General features: G+C 36.8%; 1 protein-coding gene across 2 annotated transcripts in view; it reads right to left on the minus strand.

Annotated features, from left to right (window-relative positions):
* YTHDC2 (YTH N6-methyladenosine RNA binding protein C2) overlaps positions 1–25378 on the minus strand; it is a 67203-nt gene that overhangs the window by 4319 nt on the left and 37506 nt on the right. For both annotated transcript variants that reach the window (XM_045794909.2, XM_087862377.1), the window contains 10 exons: positions 24629–24711; positions 21455–21560; positions 20374–20493; positions 19801–20073; positions 17443–17569; positions 16173–16378; positions 15626–15821; positions 13084–13193; positions 10115–10407; positions 4987–5164 (listed from right to left, as the gene is read on the minus strand). In XM_045794909.2, the coding sequence (XP_045650865.1) occupies positions 4987–5164; positions 10115–10407; positions 13084–13193; positions 15626–15821; positions 16173–16378; positions 17443–17569; positions 19801–20073; positions 20374–20493; positions 21455–21560; positions 24629–24711 (1692 nt within the window). The remainder of the gene's footprint in view (positions 1–4986; positions 5165–10114; positions 10408–13083; positions 13194–15625; positions 15822–16172; positions 16379–17442; positions 17570–19800; positions 20074–20373; positions 20494–21454; positions 21561–24628; positions 24712–25378) is intronic.

Consider the following 25378-nt stretch of genomic DNA (forward strand, 5'->3'; position numbering starts at 1 on the left):
TAAACGGATTCCAACTAACTTAAGCTATGTACCAGAATGATGTCTGACAGTACTTAAAGGAACACAACAAAAATCCAGCAGCCAAACAAAACTAGAAGGAATGCAAAGAAACAGGAGAACGTGACCCATAACCAGGAAAAAAATGAACAAACAGCGAAAGATTCAGATCTGGCAGATGATGGAATAGGAGATGAGAATGTCAGAGCAGCTATTATAAATCCAGGCACTGTGTTGGAGAAAGTAACGTGAACTTGAACATGCTTTTTGAAAGGAGAAATGGAAGGTATTTTTTGAAAGACCCAAAGGGCACTCTGGAGATGAAAATATGATACTTGCAGTGACAAATACAGTAGAAAGAATACACAGCCAATGAGACAGTACAGATAAAAACCTCAGTGAACCCACAGACATTGACAGAGAAACCATCTCAAATGAAACGAAGAGACAAAAACAACTGAAAAAAGTGAAGAAAGCTTCAGTGACCTGTGGAATAGTATCCAAAGTCCCAAAAAGGAGGGGGAAGTGGTGAGATTAAAAAAAAAAAAAAAATGTGAGGAAATAATGGTCCTAAATTTTCCAGAATTGATGCAAACTACAAATACATAGATTAAATAAGAACTACAAATAGTAACATACCAAAATCAAATTGCTGAAAATCAGTGATAAAAAGAAAAGCTTAAATGCAGCTAGAGGAAAAAAAACCAAACATTATATACAGGGAAATAAACATAACAATGACAGGAAGCCTCCCTCAGAAACTGTAAATGAAAAGATAAAGGAATGACATCTCTGCATAAAGAAAACCACTGTCAACCTAGAATTATATACACAGTAAAAACATCTTCCAAAAATAAAAGTGAAAAAGGTTTTCCAGACGAAAGCTTAAAGAATTCATTTCCAGAATATCTGTACTAAAAGAAATGTTAAAAGATTTCTAGATAGGAGGCACCTGGGTGGCTCAGCCATTAAGCGTCTGCCTTCAGCTCAGGTGATCTCAGGGTCCTGGGATTGAGCCTGCATCGGGCTCCCTGCTCAGTGGGGAGTCTGCTTCTCCCTCTCCCACTCCCCTTGCTTATGTTCTCTCTTTGTCAAATAAATAAATAAAATCTTAAAAAAAAAAAAAGGTTTCTAGAGAGAAGTGTATTAAGGAGGGCACGTATTGCATGGTGCACTGGGTGTTATACGCAAGTAATGAATCATGGAACTTTACATCAAAAACTGGGGATGTACTGTATGGTGACCAACATAATATAATAAAAAAACATTATTATTAAAAAAAAAAAAGAAGTGTATGATCCAAGATAGAAATTCACATCAACACAAAAGAATAAAGAGCACAAGAAATGGTAAATATTGAATAAATATGGAAGACATTTGACTCTTTTTCTAACTCTTTGTAATTTACTATGAAGTAATAAAAAATAGTCGTCTGTGTACATTGTAGTACACTGTGACATTTTTAACATATGTAGAAATAAAATGCATGAGACCAATAACACAAAGGACTGAGGGGTAAAATAAAAATACACTGTTGCAAGCTTCTCAAACTATACCTGAAGAGGCATAATACTGATCCGAGATATGCCAAGGAAAGTTAAAAAGAGCTTCAGGAGTGAATTCTAGCAAACATTTAAGGAAAAAAAATCGTATCAATTCTAGGCACCTCTTCCAAAAACCTTAAGTGAAAGGAAGACTTCCCAACTAATCTTATGAGGCCAGCATTACCCTGATACTAAAACTATGCAAAAATCACACAAGAGAAGAGAACTACAGAATAGCCCTCATGAACAAAGATCCCAAACTCGACAGAAGTTTTGATTAAGCAAAATCAAACCCAATAATATTTAAAATAATCATCATGACCAACTGAGGCATAAAAATTTAAAAATCAGTCAATGAAATCCACTTTATTAATAGAAGAAAAAAGAGAATTGTGTTATCATTTCAGTAGATGTAAAAAAAAAAAAAAAGAGCACTGAACATACTTCAACATTTATTCCTAATAAACCCTCTCAGCAAACTAACTCCAAAAGGAAATGTCCCACAGTTATGTTATCATAAACGGTGACATGTAACTAGGGACTACCTTTTCCTCTAAGGTCAAGGCAAAGATGTCTACTCTCAACACTTTGTATTCGACATTTTGCTGGAGGTTCTAATCAGAGAGAACAGGCAAGAAAAGAAATAAACAGAATCAATACTAGAGAGAAAAAAGAAAAACTACCTTTATTAACAGATGAAAGGATTATGCATGTAGAGAATCCTGAGAAATCTACATAAAAAGCTAACAATAAATGGAATAAGATCATGGCATGCAGGGTAAATACACAAAAGTCAAATGTATCTCTATATGCTAGCAAGGAACAACTGGAAGTTAAAAATTTTAAAGAACAGCATCAAAAATATAAAATACTTAGAGATCACCTTAACAAAAAAATGTGTAATACCTGAGCTCTGAAATTTACAAAACGCTCTTGTGAAAAATCAAAGAATATCAAAAGAAATGCAGATGTATACCATGCTTATGGATTAGGAAACTAACAACTGTTTTCGGTTTTCTTCCAACTGACCTACAGATTCAATGCAATTCCACTTAATACCAAAAAATGTTTCTGTAGCAATTAACAAGCATTTTCTAAAGTTTATATGAACACCTAGAACACTAGAACACCTAGAATACCAAAACAATTGGACAAAGTTGGACAAAAAAAATGTACTGGTTTCAAGACTTAATATAAAGCTACTATAATCAACTCGCTGTAACAGAGGCGAAACGAGAGGTATACAGATCAATGCAACAGAATATAGTCCAAAAAACAGACCACATTATTTATGGTCAATCGATTTCCGACAAAGGTGCCAAGATAATTGAACAGAAAAGGTAATCTTTTCAACAAATGGTGCTAGAACAACTGCACAGGCAAATGCCAAAACATTGTGACCCACTCATACTATAAACAAAACTGAAGAGCATATAGCCAAATATAAGAGCTCTCGCTGCGACATTTCTAGAAGAAAACTTGGGGGAAAATCTTTGTAATCCTGAGTTAAACAAAGATTTATCTTTTTTTAAGATTTACTTATTTGAGAGAGTGAGCCTGCGCACACGCACGCATAAGAGGGGAGGGGGCAGAGGGAGAGGATCGTCAGGCAAACTCCCCGCTGGGAGTAGAGCCCCATGGTGGGGGCATCTCGATCTCAAGACCCTGAGATCATGACCTGAGCCAAAACCAAGAGTTAGATGCTCAACTGACTAAGCCACCCAGGCATAAAGACTTCTTAGGACACAAAACACATGAACCATAACAGAAAAATAGATGAAACCAAAATAGAAAAAAAATAGCTACAATGGACTTCATCAAAATTAAAAGCACTGCTCTTCAAAAAACACTTGTTAAGAAAATGAATATGCAGGCACAGACTGTAAGAAAAAGCTGCAAAGCATATATAATTAAGATCTGTATCTAGAATATATTTTTTTAAATCTTACTATTGAATAAAAAGGACAAACAACCAGTAATCAAAAAAAGCTTAACAAAAATTTGAACAGATAACTTCACACCAAAGAAAATCCAGGAACGGCAAATACGCACATGAAAAGATGCCCGACTTCATTAGTCACTGGGGAAACGCAAATTAAAACTACAATGGGGTATTCACTATGTACCCACCAGAATGGCTAACATTAAAGAGATTGATAATGTCAAGTATTGTCAAGAATATGGAGCATATGGGACCCTCATAGATGACTGAAGGGAATGGAAAAAAGTACAGCCATTTTGGAAAATATGGATAGTTTCTTGTAAAGTTAAACCTACACTTAACCATACAATCCCACAATTCTACTCCTGGGTGTTTACCCAAGAACAGAAACCATACGTACACACACAGACTTGTCCTTGAATATTACCCAGCTTTATTCATAACAGCCAAAAAGTGGAAACAATCCAAATGTCCATCAACTGGTGAACAGATAAACATTCTATGGTTATTAGCCATACTATCCAGCAATAAAAAGTAATGAACTAATAACACACTGAATAATTTGGATGAATTTCAAAAGTGAAATAAGCCAGTCACAAAAAACTACATACATATGATTCCATTCAGAGCAAACTGCAGAAAAGGCACAATTCTAGAGACAGAGAGCAGTTCAGTGGTCATCATGATTCAGGGCTGGTGGGAAGGTCCTGTACGTGGCTGTGATACGTTTACATAATTGTATACATTTGTCAAAATTCACTGAATTGTACAGTTTAAACTGGTGAATTTTATTGTGTATATACCTAAATATATTTAAATATAAAACACCCTAAAACCTAAGAATGCAAATCCACAAGAAACATTTATTTTTCTCTTATTTAACAAGAGTGTTTCAGCAGACACTTTTCCCAGAACACAACATGTACTTAAATAACCTTAATCGAATACTTACTCAGTACCAACAACACAGGAAATTAAAAGTAAACATACTCTCAACATTTGAAATCATTCGTATTACAAATTTTTTCAAAGACACATAGTTCTCAATTCCCTACCAACACTTCCTATCTTCCTAACCCACCCTATCTTGTACTTTTTAATATAACCACTGAATTGGAGAAATCAATTAGTAATTCAAAGAAACCAGTGTTTTCAATTCTGAAATCACAAACCAAAACTAATTTGAGATCATCTTGTTATTTAACAAAAAAAGGTTCTAATGATACAGAAAGGAAAGGGTGGACAGCTGAGTTACGTGCTATCGGTAAACCATCTGTTAGTTTGAAAACATCCCAAGATGGTGCTAACCAGGAATCTCTGGCAAGCAGGAAAAATTAAAGAATTTATGCAAGGTGTCTCAAGTCTGCCAGATTCAACTTATAACGAGAACAAAGACCACGATTAGTAACCGCAAGTAGAACTGTTTTGTCATCTTGCTTCCGTATGTAATGTGAAATGTGCTAGCAATCTGTTCCTTGCTACGGGAACTTGTAGATACTCTACCTTTCCTGAGGATGGAGGAGAAGGGCTAGCACAAGGACTTGGGTAGCTACTGCTGTCTGTAGATTTCACAGAAGATTGATCCGATCGGTCATCAGTGCTTCGCTTAGGATGTAAAATTCCTCTATCTTTGTACTTCTGAGGTGGGTGCAGTGCTGGAGATGGAGATTTCATCAGTACTCTTGAGTGGGAAGGAGGAAACAGAGACCAGTGACACACAACTTCAGAACACAAAGCAGATTCCATTTCAAACCAAAGTTCCAGTGGCATTATGATATACGAAATAATATTTAAAAAGGGAATTTCATTCTTCTCTCACATTTAGAAGTTAAAAAACATCTGAGATATTAGGGTGCCCTTACACAAACAATAGGTAAAAAAATATTTTTAACAATCTACAGAAGTTCTTAACTTAATGTTAACAAAGACTCAAAGTATTATTTCCCTTACAAAATTACTAACCTCTTGTATGATGCTATTGGAGAGGTCTTCAACATTATATAATTATTTAAATACATCTATGCTAATGGCCCTTGCTAGAATATCACCCACTCTACTTCCCTTCCACTTTCACAGAACATCTTAGAGCCAAGTAAAATACATTTTAAAAGCATACCAAAAAATTATGGTATGATAAAGTATTAAAATACTGCTGGACTAGAGTCAGGAGAGAAGACTTCTAGGACAGTACTAAATTTACAACTACCTAAGTTATGTGATCCTGGGCAAGTCTCTTAACTTATCTGAGCTTTAATTTACTTATGTGTTAAAAGTAATCCTTTTAAGGATTTACTAGATAAACTGTAAGGTTCTTCTATTCTAAAATTCTGTGAATAAATGCAGCAAAGTTGGCAGTCAGGAATTTTATAATTTTTCTAAAAGACATTAAGAAAAGAAAAAGACATTGAGTACTTCCTGAAGTCATGCAATACAAAGTTCACAGCACCACCTATAAAATACACTTGCCAAAATATTAGCTCTCATCAAGCCCTGAGAGCTAACTACCAGTTTAGACGAAATACACATGGTATGGCAACAAATAAGACCAAGAAGAAACAGACAAATCCAGAATGTGGTATTATCTCCACAGTACCACCAACCCACTTTCTTCAAAAAAGTGAACAGAGGGGGTGTCTGAATGGCCCAGTCGGTTGAGCATTGCCTTCGGCTCACGTCATGATCCTGAGGTGTCCTGGGATTAAGGCCCGCGTTGGGCTCCCTGCTCAGCAGGGGAATCTGTTTGTCCCCCTCTCTCTCCCCCTCCCTTCCCCCTGCCCCGCTCATGCTCTCTCTCTAATAAATAAAATCTTAAAAAAAAAAAAAAAAAAAAAGGTTAACAGAGGAACTACTCTAGATTACAAAAGCCTCAAAAACATGACGACCTGATGAGTCTTCCCTGGATGCTAATTCAAATAAATGTGTAGTATGACAACTGGGGAAATTATCATTTTACTGGGATTGATAACTGGATTTTGATTATGTAGGAAAATTACCTCAATTTTTTTTAAGTAGGCTCCATGCCCAATATGGAGCCCAACACCGGGCTTGAACTCACAAACCTGAATTCAAGACCTGAACCAAGATCAAGAGTCAGATGCCTAACCGGCTGAGCCATCTAGTCACCCCAAAATTCCTCTATTTTTAAGAGATGCATATTTAAATATGGAAGGGTAAAATGACATGATGTGTGGGATTTATTTTGAAATATGGAAACCAAAAAAGAAAGCCAAGAGCAAATGAAGAAAATTTGGTTAGATACAGCAAGCAGGTAAAAATCTTGGTAACTGCTGAATGTGGGCTATGGAGTTCATTATGGCATATCATTCAGTTTGCTGTGTTTAACAATATTTATAATAAACAAGTTTAAAACAAAAAAAGATGTGTTTAATAATTCAAAAACTTCCATAGACTCCTGCAATCATAATTACTCTTCCTTCAAGAATAACTACCTCAGATCCAGGATTATTTCTTTCACAAATGAAATAAAATAGCTAATTTAAAGATATTAACAAAAGACTATCTAATGAACGCACATCTGAAACATCAACAACCTGCTAAGAAGTATAAAAAACCTTTCAGGGGTTTTTTCCTCTCGTGAATTGATGTTCAGTGCATTATGTAAATTCAACCCCCCTAAAATCACATCGTTCTTACCCTGGCAACTCGGTGACCTGAAAATTAGGCAACAGAACTTAATGCGAGTAAAATCTTATTAAAATAAAAATGTATTTTCCTGTCTACCTTTTGGTTTTCAAACTGATCTTTTAATCTGAGCTCCATTCTAGCTTCTCTCTCTCGTATTTGGCTTCCCTGGAAAATTCTATTAAGTTGGAAACAAAGCCTTCTGTGAGCCCCTCAACCTAAATTTTCATTTAAGAAGTTCTGACACGGAATTCATTTTACCTCATTTCTTTCATAGAAAAGATGCACTTGTCCTCTGCCATCAAATTATTATTTAGAAAATGACAAGCAAAAAACACATTGGTTTAAGATGGAACATTGGCAAGCAATTTCTATTATTTTAATAGTTTCTTAAACTATTTTAAAATAGTTTCAATAAGATGTTTTTATTAGGGGTGCCTGAGTGGCTCAGTTGTTAAGTGTCTGCCTTCGGCTCAGGGTGTGATCCCAGAGTCCTGGGATTGAGCCCTACATCAGGCTCATCCACTGGGAGCCTGCTTCTTCCTCTCCTGCTCCCCCTGCCTGTGTTCCCTCTCTCACTGGCTGTCTTTCTCTCTGTCAAATAAATAAATAAAATCTTTTAAAAATTAAAAAATAAAAAATAAAAATAAAATTATTTAATCTATACATCTTATCACTGTAGAGTGAAAACTGTAACTATAAATACTTTCTCTCCAAGAAGTAATCTCACAAAGACTGTTAATTTCTCCCTTCAAAAATAAACCTTCCTAAGAGTCCTCATTCTCTTCTCCACCAAGTCCATCAACTCCAGGCCTTATCTATTAATACTACCAAAAGTCTGAAGGTAGATGAAATTCCAGAACTCACTGTTCAACAGGTATACCAGAAAATGAAGAGTGCCAGGCTACAACTTATAAGAAAATGAAAATGCTGGATCCCAGTATCACAGGTGAAAAACTAAATTTATAAAACAATCTATATCTGAATTATAACTAATATTACATTTTATAATTTTGATTTTCTTAATTGTATTAAATTTCTAACTTTTATTAAATAGGCATGTATTGGGGCGCCTGGGTGGCACAGTAGTTAAGCGTCTGCCTTCGGCTCAGGGCGTGATCCAGGCATTATGGGATTGAGCCTCACATCAGGCTCCTCCGCTATGAGCCTGCTTCTTCCTCTCCCACTCCCCCTGCTTGTGTTCCCTCTCTCGCTGGCTGTCTCTATCTCTGTCAAATAAATAAATAAAATCTTTAAATAAAAAAATAGGCATGTATTACTTTAAGAGGAAAGGAAGCTTTTTCCCAAAAATGTGTGTGTGCAAATATATGCACACACACATATACATTTGCATTGATACACACACATACACATACACACAACACACAGAGTCTCTATGAACCTAACGGGTTTTTATAGATGGCCTAGGAATAACATCACCACATAACAATTTCTATGGAAATCTAGTCCCACATTCTAAACCATTATTCAAGTAAGCTTTTAGAACCACCTTTCAAAAAGTGGGTCGTAGCTAAGAAGAAAATGTGCATTTTACTCTTCTATTGCCCAGCAGAACCTACATCAGAGAGAAACATTCAGGAACACACATTATGAGAAGATTTTCTTGGGAAATCACTGCATTATTCCTCAAATGTAATATCTGAAGAACTTGGAAACCAGTATGGATTAGTCCCCTATAACTGAAGTCTGACCTGAGGAAGCTGTATGCTTCATTCAAACATGCCAATCTGCCCAAAAGAAGACACTAACAGTCCCATCTGATCCTTAAAGAACAGTAAACATCACATATCTTTTATGTTTTCACCGTTTCTATTTTCAGTTTTTTTAACACTGAAATATTCTTACCACACAGACTTTCTACCAATATTGCCAAAACTAGCCTTATGGACAAGAATATTGTTTTTGTTATCAATTTTAACAGGGAAAAAGTATTTTAACTGATACAAAGAAACTTAAATTTGGTTCTAACAAATATTCTTTCACAACAAATATTTTTGAATCATGGCCAATGATTCATTACAACCACTATTATATAATCAAAACACATTCTTGGATAAATAATTCAATATAAAAGCTCTCTTATTCCTAATTGCTAAATGCTGGAAAGAAAAGAAGAATTTGGCTAAAGTGTAACAGATTTCCCCCTTACAGTAAATTTGTTTACTTATTATCTGCCTCCCTTGGATAAAAGATGAACTCTATGAAGGAAGAGATCGTGTCTGTTTGGTACACTGCTGTATCTCTTACACCAAGAACAACACGCGTTTAATGTGTCACTGAATAAATGAATGAATAATTGATCTCCTGTAGGAATACTAGTCAGCAATATTGATACCTAGGTAAGACTTGTGAGGAGGTAGTTCTTTTAAATGGCCACAGCCCACACTTCTTGCTGTGGCATATCTGGGAAAGATATTACTTGACATGTATCAATGAAAATATGTGATTTTAAAATATTGGTAGCTTTTTAACAGATCCTAAATTTGAGAATTCTTGAAATTAAACATTTTGAGTTTTTCCTGATAAAAAAATTTCCTTATTAAATGACTCATAGATATCAGTAGCTTAAAATCCTTCATATTATCTTAATACTTGTAAGAACTATGTCTTAAAAGTAAAAAATTGGGGGCTCCTGGGTGGCACAGTCGGTTAAGTGCCCAACTCCTGGTTTTGGCTCGGGTTGTGATCTCAGGGTCGTGAGATCAAGCCAGGTGATGGGCTCTGCACTCAGCAGGGAGTCTGCTTAAGACTCTCCCTCCCTCTCCCTCTGCCCCTCCCCACCTCAAATAAACAAATCTTTAAAAAAAAAAAAAAAAGTAAAAAACTCTTCCCATTTTCTTGTACCCTTTTTGTATATTTTAGATTACAAGTAATTTTTAAATATTACAAAAGCACATGATTCTATGATAAATAATTCATTTTCCTGGGAAAAAATGTCTCCCATTTTGATGAAATGGTATCAATTTACCTTTCGGCAGTAGCAGACTCGTCCGAAAAGTCAGTATCTGCTGAAGTTTTCCTACTATTATTTGACCTCCAAGACGATGCCAGAGGAAGTTCTTCTGAAGACATAGGCCTCGGCCTCTGGCCGATTCCGGATGGCTGCTGTAAGCCCGCAGACTGTTCTTCAGTGCTGAGAACAGCTATGATGGCTCTTATGGTGGCTTCATCAACTTGAGACCAGGGTTTGGACGGAGCTCTCATCCGGCGTAAAAACAAGCTGTGCCACTTGTGCCTGAGCTGCAGCAGCAGACTGGCCGCCTGCAACAGAACACCCCCCTCAGCCACGCCGGTCCCAGCACGATGGAGGCCCCACCTGCAAGACACCCACTCACTAGTGAAGGTCTGCAGCTGTCTGCAAAGGACACTTGGCCACTTGTCAGGAAGTAATGCATTTCATTCTTTTTGTTGCAAGAATGAGATCAAATTGCTGCTTTACCATATCTGAGGACTAGAGACACAAAATCACATGGAACAGTCCAATGGAAGAGATGGCAAATAACGTGTGGGTAGAGTGTGATTAAAACTGGAAGAGTAACAGCAGAGCAAATAAAGAAAAATACATTTAGTTCCTTTCATATTTTATTTTAGTGCCTGTAGAACATCCACATGGTGATCCAGAGGGCAGCTAGACTCACAGGTGCAGAGAAAGGCCGGAGCTAGAAATACAGACAGACTTGGGAGCCATCCGTGCATTAATGGTTACTAAATCTACGCACGGAGGTAAGGTCCCTAGGGATTGTGCAGAGACATGAAAAGAGCAGAGTAAAGCCCTGAGTACTGGAGAGTATCTAACATTTAAGGCACAAACACATACAGCAGAGTCAGTGAAAGAACCTAAGAAGGAATGACTTTTTAAGAAAGAAGAAGAATCAGGAAAGATTAATGTCAGAGTAACTTGTTAGGACAGGGGTGAGGAGGAAAAATGGGGAAGGGCAGAATTACACAAGGAAGGGTATGGACAACAGTGCCAAACATGAGAGAAAGGGTGAATTCAAGGACAGTGGGCTAGCCTTGGACAACGTGGGGGACATGCTGACCTTGGCAAGGACAGTTTCAGGGAAGGAAGGGCTGGTGCAAATGAAAGTGGGGCTCCCAGAGGCTGAAGCGATGAGTGAACAGAGAGTAAAAAAGTAAACCTAGCCATTTGTAGACTATTGACAGCTTTGCTGACCACCTGACCCCTCAAAAAAAAAAAAAAAAAGATATAGTAGGATCTCTTAAACACAGAGAGAGAGCTTTTTCTATTTTGTAATTATGTATCCTAGCTAAGGCACAGAAGACTGAATGAATGCAAGGATTCATTAACTCTCTGAATTTGTTACATACTAACAGTTGACCATTAGGAGTGGTTCAATGATATGAGTCACATCGCTTCAACTTTTTCTTTGTTGTAGTTTTTAAAATTATCGATTTTTAGCTATTTGACAGATTGAAAGCAAAATAATCATGCCATATTTACTACTGGAGTTCAAGTCTAAACCTGTGAAAAATTAATGTAGCAAATTTTTAATATGGCAAAGCAACCTTAAGCTCTATTTTAGCCAAGTGAAACATAATCTGAAATTACATTAGAACATTTCCCTTGTCTCCAAACTGTTTGGTGCAACAACATATAGCTCGGTGGATTTCACCACTTACTGCACATCTTCTCCCTTCCTTCCCCCAATAATATGTATACTGGAAAATGTGCATTTGTCTGAGGAATTATTTTGTTTGCTACAACTTAATGAATCTCAAAGCTTTGAGTAAATGTACCTCAGGCTACTCAGATTTTTTTATGAACTTTATAACTACACTTAAAACCCTTAATTCCTGGGGCACCTGGGTGACTCAGTTAAGCATCTGACTCTTGATTTTGGCTCAGACTGTGATCTCAGGATCATGAGATCAAGCCCCCCATTGGGCTCTGCCCCCAATGGGGAGTCCGCCTGAGATTCTCTCTCTCCTTCTCCCTCTGCCCCTCCCCTCGCTGATGCACACTCTCTCAAATAAATAAATCTTTAAAACAAAAAACCCTTAATTCCTATTTCTGCATGTTTGCAAGTCTGATTGCTATGAGGTAAAAATTTATTACTCTAGGTATTCACTAGGCAAATAAACATAGTTCTTGTTTAGCAAGCATATACTGTTCCTCAGCTCTTTTCTCCAGCTCTTGTAGTGTCCTGGCATCCTTAAAATACTTTGAAAATATAGCCCTGATCCATGGACTAAATTAGTATCCGAATGAATGTGTTGATGTTTTATGGATCAGATCCATATAAATGGGAATACAGCATATATCTGGGTATTCATATAGTTATCTTTTTAATATCTTATTTTTCATTAATTACATATTAACATCAATTTTGTAATGTGTTGAGCATCTGTACTAATTGATTTGATGGCATAAGGTTAGAAAATAATGTACTGCCCCTTTTATTCCTGTTCCAAAAGGAGAAAACTATATAGAAAGATAAAGGGGGACAATAACAATATAGATTTGAATACCTTGGAAAAAAATAAAGGTGGAGATGGAATGAAGGGAAAGCTTTGTCAAGAACATTTTTAATTTGAAAAAAGAATTCATCTGTCCCAATTCAGAGATATACAAAAAGAGAAGACAGAAGAAACTCGTATCTTTTTTTCAGAAACAGAGTTATACGAAATAAAGGGAGTTCTTATGTACTACCCAATACTTGGCATTTTCTTATATACACAGAAATACTCAGACATCACTGTGCTTAAATACGAGCCACACCGAGGCTTTTGAAATCCTCTACTTAAATAAACCCCAATATGTCAGAGAATGCATAAGAGCCCTGTGAAAACTGAAATACAAACTATATTCTCTAATACTAAGGGCTCAATGGTAAAGGTATAATTTTCAACATACTGTATGTCAATTCATACTCACTGAATGAAAGAAACTTACCACACTACCGAAAAGCAACTTACCTCAGGCTCTAGTTTGAAATTGAGCCACTCATCAAGTTTCAAAGCTGCTAAATTAGCAGTCGTTCTATCTTCCATTTCACTGTCACTACTGTCATTAGGAATACCATCCGCTGTCCAAACACACATTGAAGGGAAAATATTTCACTTTTACCATCTTATAGCAGAAGAAGTAAGTAAACACACACACACTGTATTTACACAAATCTGCCCTGATATACTAACAGTTTGGGTCGGGAGCTCTTCAAATCCAACAGTCGCACAAATTAAGTCTCTAAAAAGGGGGGGAAAGGCATTTTAAAGACTACAATCTCTAATCAAAATGCAACGAAATAAAAAAAAAAAAGACAAAAATGGGACACCTGGGTGGCTCAGTCGGTTAAGCTCCTGCCTTCAGCTCAGGTCATGATGTCAGGGTCCCAGGATCGAATCCCACATTGGGCTCCCTGCTCAGCGGGAAGTCTGCTTCTCCTTCACCCTCTACCCCTCCTCACCCCCCCCACCTGTGTTCTCTTTCTCTCTCTCTCAAATAAATAAATAAAATCTTTTAAAAAAAAGACAAGAACTTAAAAATCAAAACACAATCTTTAAATATAATAACTGGATGAAGAAGAAAACTAAGGACATAAAGAAGGGAATGAAAACACTATAAATCAAGAAATGCTCATGTAAATTCACAGGTTTCAATTTAAAAGAAGAAATGGAGATTTAGCGCCTGGGTGGCTCAGTCAGTTAAGTGGCTGACTCTTGATCTCATCTCAGGTCTTGATCTCGGGCTCGTGAGTTCGGGCCCCGTGTTGGGTGTAGTGATTATTTAAATAAACAAATAACTTTAAAAAAAATAAAGATGCCAAATGTAATATACAATCATGTAAGCTTTCTAAAACAGCATAAAGATAACTTAAGAAATGGTACATATGAGGGGAAAGCTGAGAAATATAATAACTGAAATGCAATATAAACTGAAAGGAATCAACATCAGATTAGATGAGTAGAATGGGTCCGGGATCTGGAAGACAGGGTGGTAGAAATCACCCAAGCTGAACATCAAAAAGAGAAAAGTATTTTAAAAAATTATTCAGCAAGCTACCACGGCCAAAATCCTGGAAGTTACTGACTCCTCCCTTTCACTCACCACCCATTCAATCCAGCAGTTACTAGTACCTCCAAAGTAATTCTGAATCTACTTCTCCTCCTATCAGCTGCCACCACTGTAGTTCTGAGCCATCATTATCTATCATTAAGACCACACACTGCACACTCCTAGCTGCATCCTCCCTTCCATTCTTCCTCCTTCAACAACCCATCCTCACAGCCACAATGATCTTTTTGAACATAAATAACACCACATCGCTCCCTCACTTAAAATCCTTCAATGTCTTCCCTTGCATTTACCATGGCTTACAAGTCCATGCCTTTCTTTCAACCTTATCTTACCCCACCCTTCTCTCCCCTTGATCATCACGCTCCCAATCCCATAACTTTTCTGTCAGTGCCTAGAACATTCCCTAGTGGAGAATCGTGGCCCTCTGTGCCGTCTTCTCCTGCCTACTGGTTTATCTTCACATGACTGGCGGCTTCTCATCCTTTAGGTCTTATACTCAAATCACACCTCCTCAGAGATATTTGTTCCAGGGTCTCTTTCTGAAGTAGGTCATCCTAAGGCAGTCCTCTTTATTTCCTTCATAGTCGCATGCAGAGTATTTACTTCTTTGCTGTCTAATCCCACTACCGTGTAAACGCCTAAGGACCAAAACACCTAGTCTATCCTGTTTTCTGTTACATCTTCAGTGCCTAGCATCCTTGACATATAGGAGATGACCAATAAATACTTGCTGAATCACTGAATAGCAAAAAATTGAAAATAAGCAAGTGTAAAGGAACACTTTAAATGCATTAGGCCACTTTTAAGTGATAGAATATTTTGCAGCCATTAATATAAAGTATTTTTGAAAATTTATATTCTGCACAATGAAAACAGGAGAATGTAAAATAATACTAAAAAGTGTTTGCATGAGGGAAATGGGGTCCCGCGTCACTATTATTATTTCCCTTAAACAATTACCTTTATGCTAAACTATTATTTAATGTCAAGCGCGAGGGAAAAGTAAACGTCTTATCGGCGAGATCAATCAAAAATGCACAACTCAGGGGGCGCCTGGGTGGCACAGCGGTTGGGCGTCTGCCTTCGGCTCAGGGCGTGATCCCGGCGATCTGGGATCGAGCCCCACATCAGGCTCCTCTGCTATGAGCCTGCTTCTTCCTCTCCCACTCCCCCTGCCTGTGTTCCCTCTCTCGCTGGCTGTCTCTATCTCTGTCAAATAAATAAAATCTTAAAAAAATAAAAATAAAAAAAAATGCACAACTCAGTAACAAGTTCCCTTAGAAATCAATTTTAAGAACTGAGGTATACTTTAGTAATTTCTAATTAGACTTAATATACCAAAATTACTACATCAATTTTTGGAATTTCAATTTTTATTTGGTCTAGTAAAAAAAAAAAAATCACTTCAAATAGATTTTTATTTCCTTGTGACAGATTTACCTCGAAACGATGAAGGCTCCTGAAGAGCATTACTTGCCAACCTCGCGGGGCCACAGAAGACCAACACGGTGACGGGGGTCACTGCCGAGCAACATCTAATATTAGCTATTCTGTGGGCTCTGGTCATCTCATCATAGATAAGCCAATCTGTGGGCAGTGCCTGAATCGCAGCAGCCTGACCATTGGCTGGAGGAATCTATCAGAAAAATAAATCAAAACCTCGTTAACTGTATTTACCACCTAGTTTGCTGGCCATACTTTTAAACTAAAAAGTCCCTCAGTGCAACAGACGATGGATATTAGCAGCCGGCAAACATTCAAGCAAGTCACTGCTCGTGCAGCTGGAACGCAAGTCCTCATTACCTAACACATTACCTCTTCCAACTCTAAGATTTCACCAAAATTTTGTTCCGGTGTTGGATTATACATATATAACCAATTACTTTCTTAAAGCAGGTTGGTATCTGACGCATCTTTTTGCTGATCTTCAACTATGTAAATTAGATTAGTTTCACCTCAAGGCCTAAGAGCATTAAAAATGTTTTACCTTTTTGTATTGAGGCTGACTGAGAACTGAAGTGGGATGAAACCGAACTTTTTTCTCCTTTGGCCCTGTCAATACTACATTCTCTCTGTCCACATGGACTAAATTAGGATACATGCCTGCCACCAATGCAGCTTTAACAACAGCCCAGTTCTCGGAATTTGTGTTAACATCTCGAATGTCACCACCACCTCGTGCTCTAACAAAACCTAGAAGGAGGAAAAAAACCACACCAACTTTTTCTATGGTGCAAAATATACTTTTAAACATGTGCGTTTTTTACAAAAATTGTAATAACCCATAGAAGTGTAACGATATTCAAATTCCACAATAATTAATAAAATCTCCTCTGTAAAGTTTAAAATACACAATCAATGTTCTAAGAAAGTTTAGGTTTGCTCAGGCTAAAGGAAACAGAAGATTTATTGGGGACTTGGGGACTTTTAAAAAATACACATTCTTGCTATAAAGTTCTTCATAAGCTGCTATCAGAAATGTACAAAAGTCAAAAAAAGAAATGTACTAAAATCATAGCTGAAAATCTAAACCATTCCTCTGACTGGTAGCGATAACATTTTGGTTATGACAGACAGGAATTCTAGAGTGAACTCAATAAATATATTCTTGCTTGAGTTTCCAAAGCCCTTCATATTTCCCAGCATTTGAGACAACTCTAAATCCTTTTCCTTCGCTCCTCATAGTACTTTGGCACTTGAGCTCATCCATGTATCCAGGCTCCGGCACTCTTCCTCGACTATTTTCTCAATGTACTATCCTACTCAAAAGGAAATTTAAAGAAAGAATTCTAAAATGACATAACAATACTGGCATTCTCTTAAAAAAAAATTACGTGCCTTAAAGAGATTTACTAGCTGTTTTATGTTCCACAAATATGAAGACCAGCATTTGTATCAACCAACTTACATATTTAAACCTATTATAGAGCCAAGCAACTGTTTATTAGTAGTGATAAAACAGAACTACAAGACCTAAATTGCTTTTTGCCAACAAAGATATTATAACTTGCTCATTGCCGACAGTATCAAAAGGTATTCATATGTTTCTCAGCTACAGCTTCTACAACTATCATTTTTTTAACCAACAAAAGCTGAGATCACATAGGAGTCTACAAACCAGTTCATATATATAAGATATATAATGTGAAAATGTCATAAAAATAATATAAGATGGCATCAGTTAACACTAAAAATACTACGAGGTATAGGTAAGGTACTCTCAGTGGTCTAAATAAGTTCTCTGGGGAAAATTTTACCTGATGCTCTAAGTTGACCAAGCAACTGAGTTCTCATGCCAATGATTATTTCCATGGTAGCTTGTGAAAGAAAATTCTTCTCACAAAAGGCTCGCTCCCACCCATCACTTCGTGCTTTCTGCCACGCCTATGAAAATATAATTATATAACAAGATACATTTACTAAACTCTTTAGTTAGGCAGCAAAGTAACTGAAAACCACTACTTAGCTACTCAAGGTCAATTTTCCTTCTAATTATTTGAGAAAATCTAGGCCTTCATTTAAAACCAAAAAACTCAAAGACAGAGAGATCAGACTGGTAGTTGCCAGAGGCAGGGGAGGAGAGAGAGTGAAATGGGTAAAGGGGGTCAAAAGATACAAGCTTAAAGTTATAAAATAAGTAAGTCCTGGGGAGGTAACTTACAGCATGACCATAGCTAATAACACTGTAGTATATATTTGAAAGTTGCTAAGAGTGTAGATTTTTTTTAGAGATTTATTTATTTATTTTAGAGAAAGAGAGAGTGCACAGAGGAGAGGGCAGAGGGAGAGGGAGTCTCAGGCAAGCTCCATGCTGAGTGTGGAGCCCAACACGGGGCTCAACCTCATCACCTGAACAGAAAGATTTGGATGCTCAACCTACTGTGCAACTCAGGGGCCCCAAGAGTAGATTTTTTTGGTAGACTATTTTTTTAATTGAGATATCACTGACATTTAACATTATATTCATTTCAGGTATACAAAACACTCATTCAGTATCTGTATATATTGTGAAATGATCACCACAATAAATCTTGTTAACATACCAGAGAGTAAATCTTAAAAATTCTCATCCCAACAGAAAAAAATTTTCAAGTTATGTGCAATAATGCATGTTAACTAGACTTATTGTGGAGATCATTTCCCAATTTATACAATGATAGTATTATTATGTTTTACACCTAGAACAAATGTTATACGTCAATGACATCTCAATTTTTAAAAAATATAAATTTTTAAATCAAATATAAAAAAATAAAATCTAAGGTTTTATGATCAAACAAAATTTATCATTAATTTACACTCAAATGCTATGAAAGCCACTGAGTTTATAAAATTACAATGAGAACTAAGTATCCATTAACCTAAATGACCAACTATGTAAAAATATCTACCTTTTCAGATGTGTCTGCTAATTTTCTTCCACTGAAGTGTCAGAGGTTTTTAACTAAGCCATCATAACACTGTTTATATGTAAGGATTCTACCACTCCAGTCCTCCAAAAATAACCTCTATATCAACCTCTTAATTTATCTGAGAACAGGAAGTGGGATTTCTAGAAACCATCTTTATGCAGTATAAAAAAGCTCCTCTTTGAAAACAACTTTTCTTGCTTTGGAATATAACTAAAAGACCAAGGCAGTAATTTATCCTCTCTGCTTCTGAAGGAGCTGGGGGAAAAACAAAGAATACACAGAAATTCTACACCAAATCTCCCTCTATTATCCACTCAACTAATCTACTATAACATATGGTATCTAATAAACTTAATAGCACTGCATTACCCGTTGTTCAATAATGCTCACAAAAGAGCTTGCCATTATTTTTTTTAACTATATATAATGGAAAAATCCTGAATGCCTGGAAAAGAGTACTTTCTGCATAAACAAAATGAAATTTTTTTAAAAATGTACAGTCTACATTCGAGAGAATTTAATGATAAATAACATGTCTACCTTTTCAGGAAATAACATCACCTTCTCCACATTATTTGAAATTCTAAATTACGTATCATTTCCTTTCCTCAGAATCCCATTTTCCTTATCTTTTCTTTCCCATTTATCACACTCCTCAGTTTCTCGCTACCGTTATCTTGAAAAGTTTTAAGTGATATTTCGATTTTACTTTATAAAATTAACTTCTTAGCACAATGTCATGAGCACACAAGAAAAAGATGTACTCTAAAAAAGTCAATAAATAGATACTAAATTCAAGATAATTTTATTCCAAGTTTTGTTCTACATACTTTGAATAATATATACATTGATTGCTTCTTAACTAAAATTTTAGAGCATTCTCTGCCCAAGATATGATTAAAAGATAAGGAACCTGGGTATTAGAAAATGAATACAAGTAAATAAACATAAATATACGTATACACATATTCCTACATGGAAAAAACTGAGAAAACAAAAGAAAAAAAAGTAGAGACAAATGGTGATAATTCCAACACATGAACAGTAGGAAAGTTATTTCTCTAAGCTAGCAATAAAATGTGACTTTATAATGAAACAAAATTAACGGAATCGTATCTCTTTTGTAATTCGTTACACTTGCCCCAGATATGTGTTTAAAAGCAGCCACATGTTCAGAAAGGAGATGACAATATTAAACAGTACCTGGAACGCTCTGAGAAGGGCCATGTGGTCACTGAAAGTTCCCGCAGTGAAGCGTTTCCTACAAAGCATAGCTGCCCGTTTCTGAGAGGCCTGGGTAGGCAGGACAAAAGGATCCCGATAGGCTAGCGTGCAGGCAATGGTGAGGATGGGGTCCAGGCACTTTAAAACAACAGCGCACAGGACCATTTTCCCAAGATGTGGTTCTACGGGCAAGTCAGCCAAATGATAGCCCAGCTCAGTGAGGTCCTCCCACGTATCCATCGCATCTATTGTCTAAACAAAAGAACACAGAACAGAACTTGACACGACCAGAAACCTAGGTTTAATCAAGTCACATGCCTAAAAATCATCAAGAAAGGAAAATGTAAATTTTCCTTTGCCACATCTTCTAAAAACAACATAGTTTGCTTCCAATATTTTATATAAAAAAGAACTGTAATTACCATGACAGCATTATTCAAAGTACGTAATTGTTTGAGATAATATTTTTAAGTACAAAACTAGGTAAGATGTATCCTCACTGTGTTTAAATTTCAAGTAAAATAGGTAAAATAAAACTATGAAGACACCAACCTTCAGCATTTGTACAGCATTTCTTACAATTAAAGCTGGTGGAGGCTCAGGAGCTTTCATTAGGAAATCAGCAATAGGACAATTCACAGGGGCTAACAGCTTAGTATGCAAACAAAGTTCCTGTAAATGAGAACAGCAAATAATTTTGAAATGTTGGAAATTTATGTTGATGCTGACTTTCAAAGAAATCATGGGAGAGGCACCTGGGTGGCTCAGTCAGTTAAGCATCTGCCTTCAGCTCTCCTCCCTCTCCCTCTGCCCCTCTCCCTGCTGATGCTCACTCTCTCTCAAATGAAGAAATAAAATCTTTAGAAGTTTGGAAGCCAGCATCTAGTTCAGCACACCAGAGAATCAAATTAATGTATTTCCGGTAGTTTTCCCTAGAAACTACAATGTCTGGCTCTTCCGTGAGGTCAGAAAACTTAAAGCATGCAATTAATAAAGGCCAGGAAATCTCAGTGGACCCATTTCCAAACTACCAAGGTTAATTTCAGCATCTTAAACTGAGATTTTGCTATTATCTTTTGGAATTTAAATAATCTGTTTTCTTTTATTTTTTTTTAAGATTTTATTTATTTATTTGACAGAGAGCCAGCTAGAGAGGGAACACAAGCAGGGGGAGTGGGAGAGGAAGAAGCAGGCTCCCAGCAGAGGAGGCTGATGTGGGGCTCGATCCCAGAACGCAGGGATCACGCCCTGAGCCGAAGGCAGACACCTAACGACTGCGCCACCCAGGCACCCCTAAATAATCTGTTTTCTAATCCTCAATAAGAATGTGAAAGGTGAACACTATATGGTTGTCAGACTTCTAAAATGTTGATTTAAAAAAAAAACAACAATGTATCTATAAACTGTACCATAATTTAAATGCACTCAAGTAATTCTTTAAAATTTCGGAGGTTTATGGATTAAATTTTGTCTAGAAATAAATATTAGATACATAACCACCTCCCATCATATATATTTTATGATTATGTTTTAGGAATTGATCATTTAAAAGTCCAACTGGTATTAAGCTGAAATGGTCCCTTCTCCTCCCTCACCCATAAAAATAGCCCTTTTGAGTTTAGTAAATTTCTACCTGTAATGGCATTCTCAAAAGTTCTGGAGTCTGAAATTCCAACATATTCTGGAATCGGAGTCTACTGAACAGCCGGAAACAAATTCCAGGTCTGCATCTCCCTGCCCTTAAAAGTGAAATAAAAAATTAAGATTCAAACAAGGAATAAAGACTAGACCAAGGCAACTCTAAAAGCAGTGTGCTTCAGGAGACAGAGCCATGGACCAGTGTCAGGACATCTGAGTGTGATTCCCTACTGTGGTATTGCTCCCCTCAGAATCTTTCCAGAAGGCACTCATTCATCTGGGACTCATTCGTAAAAACTCATGAATGACACCTACCTGATACACCTACTAGGGTAATGATTCAAAACAAATTTGTAAGTGACATACATATGAAAGTGGGTAAAACTAATGAAAAAATCCCTGGTGATATACATTTCATCAGCTTTACTCAGCTGACACAAGCACCGTGCTCAAGCCGGCTGTTCAGAGCTGGGTAAAGTAAGCATGACACAACTCCGCGGGAGTGGCACTGCCTGTCACCAGAGAGACTTGTATCATTTTCTGGGAAGTAGGAGAAAAATACCTTGAGGAAAGGAGCTTCTCGTCATTTCCCCCAGAGTCACTGTATCAGCTAATGGCCAGGCTGAACACGCTAAGTGATAGAGATCCAGAAATATCCCTACCCTCTCAAAGCTACAACACACTGTGATACGAGCTACAAAATGAGACATTGGACCGTGCTTCCTTCGTCAAGCACTGTCCTCACTATCAACCCATCGGCATTCCTCCTATCCAGCCTCCTCTGAGACATTTCTATCCTTTGCCAATCCTTAAAGGTTGTGTTCCTGTGAGGCTGGACCTCAGCCCTCTGCTCTCCTATTGTAGCCTCTCTCCCAAGGGGATCGTAATTATCCTCCTGACTTCAATTTCCATCCATGGAGATCCCTTCATCCTAACTCTACACCTATACTTCAGCAGCCTCTTAGCTCCACTTGGATTTTCCAGCCGACCCAAACTCAACGCAACCAGAAGTTAATTCTTCTCACCAACGTAATCACTATTCCCATTTTCCCTGACGATGGCACCACCATCCACACAAGTCTCCAAGACAGACACCTGTATGACGTCCTTGACTCCACACTATTCCGCAGCCCTGGACATATGATCACCAATACCGCTCTCCTTAATATCTTCTACCAACGCTCTCGCAATCCAGACAATTGTCATCTCTCCCTTACTGTAAATGCAAGTATTAATGAAAAGAGCCTCCTCCTGGGTCCTCCTGCCATCAGCTTTGTCTCTACCAATTCATTCTTCAAAGAGCTGAAAGAATTCTAAAATCGTGCCATCCTTTGGCTTATTAAGAACAAAGAGAGGAGACACAAAATGACCCTTAAGGACATATCCACAACTTCCCTCTTTCCGCTCATTTTTCCCTATTCTCCTCTAAGCTAAACTCCATCCAAACAACTCTGCTGCTCACTCTTGCCTGTAGGCCTTTGTGCATGCCTTGCCTCTGCTAGAACAGTCTTTCCACAACGCCTCTTTATTCGTATTTATCTCAGATTCTACCTTCACTCCCCTAGAAGCATTATCCAGTCATAGCACAAATCACATGGTATTAAAATTGCTCACTTCACGGGATTCCAGGATGGACTGCACCATTCCCCCCCCACCTCAAACTTTACTCATCAGACTATAGTTTATTCACCATCGCATCCCTAACCCTTGCACAGTGATGGCTGTCAAAAAAATTGGTTGAAAAAGATGACAAGGAAAATTCCTACAATTTCTGATTTTCCTCCTAGATAACATACAATTAGCCACCTATAAACCTAGCTAGTGTATCAAGCCACTGTCATAAGAAAACAACTGGTATGGTAACAGCAACAAGCCCTCAAGAACATTCTATGAGATTATAAAGTACGGAAATAATGTATCCCCCATCTTCAGCATATGAGGCACTGCTTTAAACTCAGTGTGTGATGTTTTCCCATTAGTAAAAATGCAAAAAAAATTAGTCAAATAATTACTGAAAAATAGGATACTTTTTAATCTTCCCTTTTTTAAAAAAGAAAAAGCAATGCAAGCACGTACTAAAATAACCAAACTACAAAAAAATAAAATGAAAATTAAATCTCCTTCCTTCAAAGAGCCCCAAAAATCCTCCTTCTCAGAGTCAACAACTGTTTTTTAATGTTTCTCTCAAATCTGACAATGCATTTCTGCCCTAAATATATACATATAAATATATATTTATTTTATATATATTTAGCATTATATATATATTTATTTAGTTCTCTCTCTCTCTCTCTCTATATATATATATATATATTTAGCACAAATACTATAGACACATGTTCTACACCTTACTTTTTTCAACCAATAATATATTCTAAGAACTCATTCCGCATAACATTACATACATCCACATCTTTCCTCGAACAGTTATCTATTATACCATTGTACGGCTACAGCATAATTTATTTATCTACAATACTTCCAGAGTTTTCACTATACAAACTGTGCTGCGGAAAACATTCTTCAACACGTCTCTGCACACATGCACAGGTCCACTCAGGATAAATTATGAGAAGTGGAATCCACCGGTCAAGGGTAGATTTGGACAAACAGTTTCAAACTGTCCTCTGAAGAAGTCACAGCAATTGACACTCCCATCAGCAAACTAGGAAAGCTTACTGGCCCACGCTTTTGCCAACTCCGTTGTAGGTACTGTTAAACATTTTCATCAATGCCAATCTGGTGATAAGCAAAAAAATTTCCTCATTAATTTGCACTTATTCTGGCATATATGAGGTGTATGTGAGGTTAATGTCTTGGTCTTTATGAACTGATTTTTAAAGAGTTTTTTGCCTAATACAGAAATTAGCCCTTTGTCCTATATTGCAAATGGTTAAAATATTTTCCTTTTAATTTTGTTTTTTAAGTTTCTTACATCTTCTGAGGACAGATTATACTAGTCAAAAATTTCTAACATAACCTGAATTCAACTTTTAAAGAAAGTATTAAAATGGCTTGCTTTGCAGAAACAATATAAGAATTAAGACTCACATGAAAATTTTAACATTCTATATAGAAAGCAGAATATACGTTAAATATGTAATACATATCAAAATGTTTCCATTTTATAGGCAACTGAATGAATGAATGTACATTAAATATACATTACCTGCCTTTTCGTTGTATGGCACTAGCTTTGGAAATCCACACCATTTTTAACATTGTAACAAAATTCAGTGCATCAAAGGATTTCTGTAATATTTAAGTTATCTTCATATTAAAACTTTTATAAAAGGTGTTTAAGAAGAAATAGCAAGAAATATTATGAATATATTTTAACATGCCAAGCTTCATTCAAGGCCCCTCTTGATTAGATAATTGGGATGGGGCATGGATTAAAGAAAAAAAACATCCAGATCTCCGGTTACAAACATTCTAAGGAAAAAGAATGAAAAATAAACTCAGAAGAGCTGTAAAAACATCCTCATTCCGTGCCTTGCTTAGTTATTGTTTCTCTCTGCTACAGTTGGATAAGAGCAGTCAGTACTCATGGACATCAAGACTGAAGAAAACCGATCTATTCTCTTGAGGTCATTTCCTATCAGATTGCTAGCACCACAAGGGATAGGAGTGATCAGGGAAAGACAGTTTCTAAAATGCATGCCGGAGAGCTGATCTGGAGGAATAATAACAATAATGACTGAACCAATCCTATCTCCAAAGTGAAGAATTTGTAATCTGTTCCATTTTACCCCTACTGAGCTATGAACGCAGTTAGCCTATCCAGGATGTTACAAAAGAGAGAATAAAAAGGAACCATTATTACCTCATATTCCCTAAACATCTAAAGCCAAGATTTACTGTAGAGAAAGATTTTAAAAGAATGCATTCCTAACTGGAATATATACTTAATCATTCA

This window comes from Ursus americanus, chromosome 5 (assembly GCF_024610735.1).
Source record: "Ursus americanus isolate L20-20 chromosome 5, mUrsAme1.1.p, whole genome shotgun sequence".
In the NCBI taxonomy this organism is placed as follows: domain Eukaryota; kingdom Metazoa; phylum Chordata; class Mammalia; order Carnivora; family Ursidae; genus Ursus; species Ursus americanus.